General features: G+C 47.1%; 1 protein-coding gene across 6 annotated transcripts in view; it reads right to left on the bottom strand.

The window, feature by feature from the left end:
* EML1 (EMAP like 1) overlaps window positions 1-13,026 on the bottom strand; it is a 201,020-nt gene that overhangs the window by 126,926 nt on the left and 61,068 nt on the right. For 5 of the 6 annotated variants that reach the window (XM_070775693.1, XM_070775694.1, XM_070775695.1 and 2 more), the window contains exon 1: window positions 12,670-12,828. The exons of the other annotated variant lie outside the window; for it this stretch is intronic. In XM_070775693.1, the coding sequence (XP_070631794.1) occupies window positions 12,670-12,736 (67 nt within the window). In that variant the 5' untranslated portion in view covers window positions 12,737-12,828. Of the gene's footprint in view, window positions 1-12,669; window positions 12,829-13,026 lie in introns of those variants that run through there. 6 annotated transcript variants of the gene reach the window in all.

The raw sequence follows: 13,026 nt of genomic DNA, 5'->3' as shown, positions 1-13,026 counted from the left end.
GTGTCAACCAGCCAGGCTCCTTTAGACACCACCCAGGGGGTGGCATCTTAGGGCACCTGGGAGGGGAGGCCACCTCGGGTCAGGACAGCAGGCTGGAGGCCGTTCCCGGACGCTATCCCGCATCCTCGGGGCAACGGGCAGCTCCCTGGGGACTTTGGGTAACTCAGAGAGAAGTGAGACTCCTGCTCTACAAAGCGCGGCAGGCCTGCGATTTGAAGGGAAACGCGGATGAAGACAAGGAAACGTGTCCGGAGACCCCCTTGGCAAGCCGGTGAAAGGACCTCAGATCCAACTAGTAACAAGTGCGTGGCTTCTTCCAGAAGCAAGGGGCCAACGAAAACCATCTACATCCCTTCGTGTCTGTGACCAGTCCCGTCTTTGGATCCATCACTCACTCATCAAACATAACTGAGCACGTCATAGGCTATGGACCGGGGAGCCAAATGCCTGGGTTCAAATCCCAGCTCTGAACAGGACAAGCCAGGTGGCCTTGAGCAGGTTTCTCAAATTTGGGGGGCTCTGTTTCCTCACCAGTCACAATGGAGATGAACACGGAAGCCACCTCAAAGGGGTGGTTGTTATTGTTCAGTCATGTCTGACTCTGCGACCCCATGGACTGCAGCACGCCAGGCTTGCCTGTCCTTCACCATCTCCTGGAGTTTGCTCAAACTCGTCCATTGAGTCAGTGATGCCATCCAAACACCTCATTCAGTGAAGGTTAAACAAGGAGACAACGGTACGTGCTCAGACCATGTGACATGTGACGTTGCCCGGTGAGACCTCCAGCACTGTCTGTGTCTCCCGCTCCTACACACACACACACACACACACACACACACACACACACACACAGAGTGCCTGGCCCTGGGCAGGGAAAGATGGATGGGACACAGCCCCTACCTAGGAGAAGCACAAGCTCTGGCTGGGAAATAACAACTCTGTGTTGTCAGAGCTGTAATTAAGTACAAGATGCAGTCTGAACACACATTTTTATATAATTAAATTATATCAACTCAATAGAAGGCTGTTTTCTCGGCAGGCAAAGAAATGACACACAGAGCCAGATTTCAGTCTTTGAGAGCGGTGGAGTGCAGGCAAGGCTGCTTAATTACTTTCTAAAGGACAAATTTGGTGAAGCCATGCTCACTGATCATTATCTTTATTATATGGCCCGCGCAGTCCCGGGGGAGTAGTCTCCGTGTTTCACACACGGGATGGTTCAGCATGACAAGGGACTTCATGCTACATGAAGTATCCTTACTCAGTTCTGTTCCTAAGGATTTTCAACTGTTGGCGACACCATAAGCGGGGCTACTATGCACAGGCATGCGATAGATGACACTCCTAACTCTACCAGCGCGTCCCTGGTGCCTCAATGGTTAAAAACCCGCCTGCCAACGCAGGAGACTCAGGTTCAATCTCTGGAGTGCAAAGATCCCCTGGAGAAGGAAATGGCAACCCACTCCAGTATTCCTGCCTGGAGAATCCCATGGACAGAGGAGCCTGATGGGCTATAGGCCACGGAGTCACAAGAGTCAGACAGGACTTAGCAACTAAACAATGACAACAACAACTCTAAGCAACTGCTCGACTGGAACATATTTGTGTAAGAATGGTAAAAATTCTTGTTACACAAAATAATTTGGGGGGGGGCTGATTTGACAGTTCAATCCTTTTTTATGGCTAAAAATGTTGATATTGCCAAGAACTACTTCACTGGGTCAATTCCTCTGGCTGAATATAATTTGTGTTAAGCCTATGAAACCACCTCGTGTTGTTGTTCAGTCAACTGAGTCGTGTCTGACTCTTTTGCGACTCCATGGACTGTAGCCCACCAGGCTCCTCTGTCTGTGGGATTTTCCAGGCAAGAACACTGGAATGGGTTGCCATGCCTTCCTCATTATACACACACACACACACACACACACACACACACACACACACACACACACACACACACACATTATTTCAAGGATATGTAGAAGTGGCACCTACTTAACCTTGATTTAGCATATGCGTTACAGGTGAGGTGTTTTGACCAGTGCGTGTATATTTCACAAGCCCACAACAGCCATCAGGACACCCACCAGGTGCAGACTCTGCTGAGGAGCAAAAAAATACAAACACGACCACCGGCAGCCTCTGCCTGGAAAAGGGTGACAGTCTAACGGGAGATCTGAAAATAAATCACCGTGACAGGCCTCTGGGATCATGGTGATGACAGAGGTTTAGTGGCCACCAAGAAAGGACCCCCTCACCAGACTCAGGAGCCGGTGGTGGTGGCTGGGGAAGCACCTGGGAGTTGAGACACGCAGCCGCCTCTTGGGGCCTTGTGTGCCAGAAAGGTGGGGAGACCCTGAAGACTTTCCAACAGGAGGGAGTTTCCTGGCTCAGATCGATCTTTCAGAAGGAGTATTCTAACTCCACCTTAAGTGAGCTCACCTTCGCCATGCATTCTGGTGCCATCTATACACTGCAAGTGTGAAGTGTCAAAGTGTTACCCGCTCAGTCATGTCCAACTCTGTGCAACCCCATGGACGGGTAGCCCGCCAGGCTCCTCCATCCATGGGATTCTCCAGGCAAGAATACTGGAGTGGGTTGCCATTTCCTTCTCCAAGGGATCTTCCCGACCCAGGGATCAAACCCACGTCTCCTGCATCACAAAGGTTCTGTACTACCTGAGCCACCAGGGAAGCCCCAATCTACATACTGATGGCTCTCAAACATCTCCTCTCCAGGACAGACATCTTCTGGCTCCGGTTTCTGCCTCCCACGAGCCAGTCAGCCCCTCGGCTTTAGGTCCCACAAGCCCCAGCTGAACCGTTGTCTGCCTGTCCGCCCTTCCAGCTCCTTCTAGCTTGGCCTGTGGTACTCACTTGGGCGGACATGTCAGGGGCCCGGGAGGCATCCTCAGTTCCTCCTCCTCCTGCCTGTAAAGGCCAAAGCCCAGGTGCGGCCAGCCCCCAAGCAGCCCTCTGGTGGGAATCGCCACCATTCTCCCCAGGTTCATGGGGAGCCCCCCTCTCGCCCTCAGCAGCCCCCCCAGCCCCTCCTCTGCACTGTGGGGAGAGGCAGTCTCCAAAACTCCCTGAAAATCTGACCATGTCACTCTATCGCCTCAAAATTCTCCACCACATTCTCTCTGCTCCCCAGAAATAAGACCAAACTCCTAATGTGGCCCAAAGGCCCCACAGGACACTCCCCGCCTCACTTCAACTCTGTCCCATTTCTCTTTCTCTCGGGGGAAGACTTTCAGTTTCCAAAAAGGTCCTTTCCCGCCCAGGGCTTCACACCCAGTCTAGAATGTTCTTTCCTGCCCTCTCCCCGCCCCTGTGGGTGAATGGCTTCCACTCCCCAGGGAAAAGCTCACGCAGGCCTTTCTGGGTCCCATGCCCGGCCCCTCTCCTGAGCCTGCTTCTCAGCACCATCTATGTCCAGGGTCGTTAAACAACTGACCGAGAACACGATGCTGAGCGTCCAGCTCCTGAAGGGCAACGCACGCTTCCTTTTAAAAGCCAGGGCCACGTGGACCCCTCGTGTGGCTGGAACCCTTAGACCTGCGTAGTGAGGAGCTCGGTGGGTACTCAAGCACGTGTTGAGTAAGAAAAAGGAGCTGAGACCGGAGGTGGAAAGGCTAGTTTGGGGCCGCTGCCCTTACAACACACCCCAGATGAGCACTGACCGGGGTCTGAGTAAAGTGGGGGCAGGAACGATGAGATCCGTGGGAGAGGAGAACTCTCCCGTGGAGATGGGAGGCCGGGGGAAAGACGCACGCAGGACACTGCTGAGGGAAAACTGATGCTTCTAGGGAGGACATGTTTTCAACATTTTTCATTGTCCTCGGCACATTGTAGGGACACACTCGAAACTGCCTCCATCTGCCAAGTGAACTTAAAGGCCTCTCTCTCCATGAATACTCGTCTGATCGTCTCTATCCTCATTATCCTTAACTGTGAGCTGCCCATTGTCCGCGAAAGGTTCTTTGTGGGAATAATTTGCAGTCCAGGACAATGATGCCTTCCCCTCCAGAGGGCACAGAATGAAGGATACAGCCAGTGCTGGACCCCACCGCAAGGACTCGCCACAACTGAGACACCACCCCGAGAGCCTGGCTCCTCTGTTCTCCCTGCTCTGCAGGCAGCCAAGGTCTCCTGTGGAACTCCCCACCTGGGGCAGGCTCTGGGCTCAGCGATCCCAGCCTCTTGCATCATCCAAGGCTAATGGTCAAATCTGCGCCTTCACAGAGAGGATAGTTTATTAAAGACAGCGAGTTTAAATCTTTTCCAGAAAGCTGGCAGGATAAATATGCTACTGCATTTTAAGACACAACTAAGTACTCTTGTAAAAATGTAGCTTTCCCCACAAATAGTATTTTCCAATAAAGATAGGGCTTGAAAGGAAACAAAACTGAAAGTATGTCTACCTAATTCTTGATTGGAAAATAAATACTTTAAAGAATGAAAATCTTCTAAAGAGCTATTTATTTACAGGAAACCAAAGAGGGTACGTACCAGCTCCGGGTGGCATATAAGATAGCCCCCGTCCCACACGACATTGAAACAAACATGCAGCTGTCAGCAGAATATTAAACTTACATATCAAACATCTAGTGAGAAAAACATGACGCTTTGGTGGGGAGAGTATATTGATAATACTTACATGCCATTTACAATTTGCAGCATACTTTTAAAAAAGTTTTCCATGTGTCTGGTGGCATTTAAAACATTTTGCTAATCCTAGAAATCCTCAATTAATAAGCTAGGATTTTAAAGATGAATAATTACAGTTTTCCTGAAAGAGACTTTTGTAAGTGGCACAAAATACCATTGGTTTTAAGTCCTTAGAGAAGCTGTTTTTGCTACTAAAAGCAAAGCTTTAATGTTCAATTTTCAATGCTACCGTAATTAAGTTTTTCACGCTTCTAGTTTTATAGCTCGAACAGACTTTGACAGTAGAAACAAAGATGTTATTTCTTTTTTATCCACTCTCCACTCAACTAAAATGTTTATTTTTTAAGAGACTATATGAAAAAGCTTATATTGTCTCAGAAATTAACAAGAACTGACTGATAGTTACTTTTAAGCCTGGTTTGGTGAACTTTCCATCAGAATGCCTGGGTTTGTTTATAATGTCATAAATGCTTGTGGTTTGGCTATAAAATAGATTCCCTGCCAGAATATCAAGTATACCAATTAAAAATTCTCACTTAGTATGGGTGCTTACTTGGCATTTTCCTGTAAAAACTATTTTCTTTGGATTTTGCTAACAGACAAAATCTAACTCAGTCCTCAGCCACCACAGAAGAATACATGAGGTTTGAAAAGACTTCATTTTGTTCAGTTCAGAGTGATTTCTTCACACGAGTTCCTTGACCTTGTTTCAAACCCAACTATTTGCCAACATGAAAATTCTATCAGAATCAGAGTTAACAAAATCAAAGATGCCAAAATATTTCTAAGATTTTAAATAAAGTATTCTTAACTCCCTCAATATAAATGCTTAGAAATAAAAACAAGTTTTCATTTCATAACTAGAAAAATAAATGGCAGTAGCTGTGGCCATGAAATTAAAAGACGCTTAAAGCACTCCTCGGAAGAAAAGCTATGACCAACCTGCTGCTGCCGCTAAGTCGCTTCAGTCGTGTCCGATTCTGTGCGACCCCAAAGACGGCAGCCCATCAGGCTCCCCTGTCCCCGGGATTCTCCAGGCAAGAACACTGGAGTGGGTTGCCATTTCCTTCTCCAATGCATGAAAGTGAAAGTGAAAGTAAAGTCCCTCAGTCGTGTCTGACTCTTAGCGACCCCATGGATTGCAGCCCACCAGGCTCCCCCGTCCCTGGGATTCTCCAGGCAAGAACACTGGAGTGGGTCGCCATTTCCTTCGAGGAGGAGGGTTCAGGATGGGGAACACGTGTATACCTGTGGCGGATCATGTTGATATATGGCAAAACCAATACAATACTGTAAAGTTAAAAAAAAGAAAATAAAAAAAGAAAGTGAAAAGGGAAAGTGAAGTCACTCAGTCGTGTCTGATTCTTCGCAACCCCATGGACTGCAGCCCACCAGGCTCCTCCATCCATGAGATTCTCCAGGCAAGAGTACTGGAGTGGGTAGACAGCATATTAAAATGCAGAGATATCACTTTGCCAACAAAAGTCTGCAGAGTCAAAGCTATGGTTTTTCCAGCAGTCATGTATGGATGTGAGAGCTGGAACATAAAGAAGGCTGAGTGCTGAAGAATTGATGCTTTTCAATTGTGGTGTTGGAGATGACTGTTGAGAGTGCCCTGGACTACAAGGACATCAAACCAGTTAATCCTAAGGGAAATCAGTCCTGAATATTCATTGGCAGGACTGATGCTGAAGCTGAAGCTCCAACACTTTGGCCACATGATGCAAAGAGCTGACTCACTGGAAAAAAACTCTGATGCTAAGAAAGACTGAGAGCAGAAGAAGGGGATGACAGAAGATGAGATGGTTGGATGGCATCACTGACTCAGTGGACATGAATCTGAGCAAACTCTGGGAGATCGTGAAGGACAGGGAAACCTGGTGTGCTGCAGTCCCTGGGGTCACAAAGAGTCAGACTCAACTTAGCAAGTGAACAATGACAACGAAGTTCAAAAGATTACTGCAGTGGCTTCAGAATGTCACTGGGAGCAGGAGGGAGCAGGAAGGAGCAGGAGGGAGCAGGGACTTGACAGGCTGTGGTTATTAACAAGTAGCACCTGCAGGGGAAGTCCAGTTACATCAGAAGTGGGAGCTGAGCCATGTATAGGCTGTAGAAAGGAACATGGGAAGATCTCTCACAGCACCTTTCCAGGCAAGACAGAAAAAAAAGCTATCAGCCAGAATCATAACCTTTAAGGCAATGACCAACTTCCATGTTGTTATAACACTGAAATATTTTATAAGTGTTGGGAGTATTTACAGCATTACGATACAGATTACAATTATGCTGTATTGCAGGAAATTACCCCTAAAATAAAAAAGGAAATTCCCCCTTAAAAAGAAAAGGGGAAAGTATGGGGAAAATAGGGGGTTAGCCACAATACATGTAAAACAGACAAGAATTTTAGGTGAAAACCAATAAAAGGTAACAAGGTGAAATGGCAAGCAAAAGAACTAATATGGTCTTGGGCTACATTATTAGAAGTATAGACTTTAGAACAAGGGAGGTGAAGTATCCAGCTCTACTCTGCTCTATTTAAAAACCGCGCTTGGAATACGCAGATATTCAGCTGTGTCAAATTTAAAGAGGCATATAAGTGAGTGAGTGAAAGTTGCTCAGTTGTGTCCGACTCTTTGCGACCCCTGGACTATACAGTCCATGGAATTCTCCAGGCCAGAATACTGGAGTGGGTAGCCTTTCCCTTCTCCAGGGGATCTTCCCACCCCAGGGATCGAACCCAGGTCTCCAGCATTGCAGGCGGATTCTTTACCAGCTGAGCCACAAGGGAAGCCCAGAGAGGCATACAGACAAAAGAAAAGAAGTATGGACTGGGCAACCAGGATAATGAAGGGTCTAAAACTGTGTCTTGTGAGGATTTCTTTTTTTAAAGGTAATGTTTAGCTGGAATCAGACCTGAGAAGGAGCTATCATGACTGTCTTCAAACATGGGATGACCTAGTACATAGAGAAGAGATTAAACCTATTTCCTAGGGACCCAAGGAGCAGAACTTGGGCCAAATTTTGACTGCTTTTAGCAACTGACGGTCTGAATCACACAAAGAAGGAATGGACTGCATGCAGAGATAGTGAGTTTCCCGTTCTTTGGAACTGCTCAACCATGGGTTGAATAACCTCTGGAACAGAGATCTCAAGCCCTGGAGGGCTGGGTGAATGGAATCAGGGGATGACAGGACAGGCAAGGAGGACCAGAGACACTACCCTCTCCCCGAGTTCAGCGGGGGATGCTCCCCGTGGTTTATCTGCCTGACATTTGGGTTCCTGGGTGAGCTGTACTTTGACGAAACATTCAGAGGCTTAAGAAAGTAAATCATGAGATGAGATCACCCTTAAGTCCCCTGAAACTCTGAAATTCTTGTAACCTACAGCAACTAAGCCAACGTGTACACTGACTTCTTTTGAAGAACTGTGATTGATGGAAGAATCCAAAGTGACTCACAGAAATGAAATAGCAACAGTATGTTCTTCCCACCCACTTCCTTCCCTCTTTCATCCAGTTTCTTGACTCCCCAGTCTCATACCAACAAGGTATAATAAAAAGAGCTTGATGTTTCAGTTCAGTTCAGTCGCTCAATCCATGTCCAACTCTTTGCGACCCCATGGATTGCACAGGCATCCCCTGTCCATCACCAACTCCCAGAGCTTGCTAAAACTCATGTCCATTGAGTCGGTGATGCCATCCAACCATCTCATCCTCTGTTGTCCCCTTCTCCTCCCACCTTCAATCTTTCCCAGCATCAGAGTTTTCCAAGGAGTCAGTTCTTCGCATCAGGTGGCCAAAGTATTGGAGTTTCAGCTTCAACATCAGTCCTTCCAGTGAATATTCAGGACTGATTTCCTTTAGGATGGACTGCTTGATGTTTAGATTTCAAAAAATTCAGACTAGTTCCTCAAAAATGTTAAACCAGAGCTACCATACGCCTCAGCAATTCTATTCCTAGGTAAGTGTGAAAGTGCGTTAGTCACTCAGTCACGTGCAGCTCTTTTCGACCCCATGGACTCGAGCCTGCCAGGCTTCTCTGTTCATGGAACTCTCCAGGGAAGAATACTCAAGTTGGTTGCCATACCCATTTCCAGAGAATCTTCCCGACCCAGGGATTGAACCTGGGTCTCATGCACTGAAGGCAGATTCTTTACCATCTGAGCCACCAGGGAAGCCCTACTTCTAGGCATCAACCAAACAGAAATGAAAACATATGTTTACACAAAAACCTGGATATGAATGTTCCTAATAGTATTATTGATGGCAGTCAAAAAGTAGAAACAACCCAAATGCCTATCTACTGGTGAACAGAGACATAAAGCAGGGTTCTTCCTATGGTCATGTATGGATGTGAGAGTTGGACTGTGAAGAAGGCTGAGCGCCAAAGTATTGATGCTTTTGAACTGTGGTATTGGAGAAGACTCTTGAGAGTCCCTTGGACTGCAAGGAGATCCAACCAGTCCATTCTGAAGGAGATCAGCCCTGGGATTTCTTTGGAAGGAATGATGCTAAAGCTGAAACTCCAGTACTTTGGCCACCTCGTGCGAAGAGTCGACTCATTGGAAAAGACTTTGATGCTGGGAGGGATTGGGGGCAAGAGGAGAAGGGGATGACAGAGGATGAGATGGCTGGATGGCATCACTGACTTGATGGACGTGAGTCCGGGTGAACTCCGGGAGTTGGTAATGGACAGGCAGGCCTGGCGTGCTGCGATTCATGGGGTCGCAAAGAGTCGGAGACGACTGAGCGACTGAACTGAACTGAACCCATATAACAGAATATTATTTGGCCATAAAAAGAATGAAGTACTGACACATGCTACAACATGGGTGAACCTTAAATCATTGTGCTAAGTGAAAACAGCCAGATAAAAGGCCACACGTATGATTCCATTTATACTGAATATTCAGAATCCAGAGGGACAGAAAGATAGGTTGGTGTTGCCAAAGGGCCAGGGCAGTGGGGAATACAACCTAGTGGGTGCTGGGGTTTCTTGGGTGGTGATGAAAATGTTCTAAAATTAGACAATGTTGATGCACGCACAATTCTGTGAATATACTAAAAGCCACTTAACTGTATACTTTAAAAAGACAGAATTTTTATAGAATGTGAATTATCTCTCTCAATAGCTGTTATTAAAACAAACCAAAAGAATTCATACCGGTATCCAAGCCTTACTAGTTGTGTGGCCTTATACAGTTAGAAAAATCTCTTTGAGCCTCAGTTTCCTCCTATGCAAAAGGAAGGGTTTGAAGAAAAAATGGAGTAAAAGGTGGCAAGTATTTCCCAAACAGGAAATTGGCTTATAAATGACGGCTTTAGTCCACTTTCCAACTATGGTCGTTTTTTCTTAGGCGGACAGAAGGTTGTGATTTCTAGCTCACTTTACAGAGTCCTAAACAGTTTCGGAGAGAAAAACACTGCACACATTTCCTACTGAAGTGAGACAGCCAGTATCTAAAAGGAGCATGGATAGTCTTTTCATGAGGCTAGATACCGCCTATGTTGACATTTAATATCCATTACAAATTAAGTACAAGAGACAGTAAGGGAAAAAATACAGGGGAAACTAGAGACTTAACTCATCAGAACAACGTTTTCTCTTCCTTCCTTTTCACGTTTATTACTAACTTCTATCTTGATCGCACCAGGAAGACGTTACCTGTGGCAGTCATCCAAACAGCAAGTATGGGAGGTATTTTCTGAAGCTAACAAACAGCTATGACTTTTTGGTTCCCGTCACTGTCGAAAGCATGCAGTCTGCTCAACATGTGAACACGGATGGGTTCATCTCTGCGTGGTGTAGTCCTGCCATTGTCATGGAAATCTCTAATTCAAAAAGAACTTTTTTTCACTGTAGCCAATAAAATACCCAAATGTTTAATTTAATGCTTGGTGAAATGGTGCTCCTGTGATCCACTGCTTTCATTGAATCATCATAGTCATTAATTGGGTTGTACTCATTTATATTTTCACTTAGCAAAGGCCTCTTAAAATGAATAATTTCTCATCCAAACATCTGGTGCCTAAAACATCACCAGTGTGACACTCACTTCTACCTCAGAGACCATTCTTGCTTTAAACTTTATTCATAAGGTAACCGAAAAAAAAAAAAAAAAGCACAGAGCTAAGAGCTTTGTAAAGAAAAGTAATTTAACTGTTACGATTCAGTTGTATTTTGAATTGCTCTTATTGCTTGTTTCTAAGCTATTTTAAAGTCATTGTTTTCCTATGGGGACATGGGTAGGGAATGGATGGATGGCAAGTTTGGGATTAGCAGATGTAAACTATTATATACAGGGTGGATAAACAACAAAAGTTCTACTGTGTAGCACAGGGAATCATATTCAGTATCTTCAGAAAAACCATAAAGAAAAAGAATATAAAAAAAGAATAGATATATGTGTATAGCTGAGCCATTTTGCTGTACAGCAGAATTTAACACATTGTAAATCAACTATGCTTCAATAATAAAGTCATTTTTCTTTAAACTGTTAGCTATACAATATAAAATCTGGTTTTTACTTTCTTCTAGACACTTACCAGTAAAATTCCTTACCAATATTTCTGACACACAATAAGAAAAGGCAGAAATCCAGAATGTTCATGAATAGATGCCCAACTTTATGACTGAACTGCTATTTAGAAGCAACATGACCAGCCCCTAAACAACTGCTCAAATATCTACTTAATGTTGTGGAGGATAAAACCGTTTCCATGACTCTCAACTACATATAAGAAATTCCAATGGCCAGAAGGGCACCAAATACATTCTATCCTCCTTCAGCTCTGAAACTCTTGTTAAATTTGGAGAGCAAAAACTTTCATCCTTTCTGCTGAAGAGGCCATTACAAGTTAATGAAGGCTCACATGTGATTAACATGAAAATTACAAGCTGCCAAAACTATAAGACTGTATACTCTCCCATGAAAAAGATGATAAATTTCGCCAGAGGTTAAAGGATGAATCAACCCGGTGATCTTAATTGCCAAGGCTAATACCTCCTATTTGCAAACAGGTGTCGAATAACTAGAGATATTCGCCTAAATCACAAATACAACTGCAAAATAAATTGCTCAAGCCGTCAAAGCGTCTAGAATTCCAAATGATTCCACCTGTACTAGAGGCACATTCTAGAAAATACACGATTTTTTTTTCTTTAACAAGTTTCTGAGATCCTCTAATAAAGCAATAAATCCAACATATAAAAATTGTATGGTTAACTTTTGTGCGTGAATGGTTCTGATAAACCATGCAGTCTGCTGTGACCATCTTTTTCAACCCTACTAGTGAAACTAACATCTTTGAAACGTTAAGATTTTATATAATTTTTAAAGATGCCATATTGATAGCTATTACTATTTCCTCCCTGTAAACAAACAAACAAACAAAAAACCCCAAAAGTATCACCCCGTAAACAGTCGAAACACTTTGAAGCCCGGTTCACTCTGCCTGTCCATTTAAACAGCTCTAGATTGCATGAAAGTGTTGATGGTTTCATCAAAGTAGAACGGAATGGATCTGAGTCCATGCGCAGCAACCACTGCGCACATCATCGAAGGAGCGTTTTGTTATTAAGTGATGTGTTTTCCGAGTTCTTCTTCCAGACATTTCCAAACAGATGTGAGTTTGGAAGCAGAAAGCAACACGTCCCCGCGGAGCCCCGGGACGCCCGGGCCTCCCCACGCGCTGCCCGGCCGGTGCGCCCGCGCGGGTCTCTCCGGGACCGGCCGCTCCCTGAGCGCACTGGCCGGAGCCCGGAGCGGGAGCCGGGAGCCGGGAGCAGCGAGCCGCGCCGGGGCGGGGGCGGGGGCGGGGGAGCAGCGAGGCCCGGGCGGCCCGGGGGCTCGGCAGCCCAGCACAATGCGCCCGCGGCGGCGGGAACCGCGCGCCCCTCCGCAGCAACTTTGCGCGGCCTCCCCGGCCGCCCCGGCCTCGCCCCTCGGCCCGCTCCGCGCCGCGGCCCCCCGGCCCGCCCCGGCCGCCGCCCCTCCTCACCGTTGCAGAACTGGAGCAGCGAGGACGTGTCGTACAGGCTGCTGTAGCTCGAGAAGCCGTCCTCCATGCTGAGGCCGCCGGGCAGCGCCCGCTCCCCCGGCCCGGCCACGCCGCCGCCCGATCACCCCCACACTGAGCCGCGCCGAGCCGCGGCCGGCGCTGGCGCTGGGGCCGGCCCTGCCGTGGCGGCGGCCGCCGCCGGTTACCATGGCAACCCCGGGCCCGCCGCCGCGGCCGCGCGAGCCGGGCGCCCGCTCCGCCCGCCAGGGGGCGGCCTCGGCGGGGGGACGTGGCCGGGCGGGGCCGGGGCGGGGCTGGGGCGCTGGGGAGCCGAGGGCGGTGCGCGGCCGGGGCGGG

This window comes from Bos indicus, chromosome 21 (assembly GCF_029378745.1).
Source record: "Bos indicus isolate NIAB-ARS_2022 breed Sahiwal x Tharparkar chromosome 21, NIAB-ARS_B.indTharparkar_mat_pri_1.0, whole genome shotgun sequence".
Lineage (NCBI taxonomy): Eukaryota > Metazoa > Chordata > Mammalia > Artiodactyla > Bovidae > Bos > Bos indicus.
The sequence above is the reverse complement of the archived record's forward strand: the minus strand, read 5'-3'. Positions and strand labels throughout refer to the sequence as shown.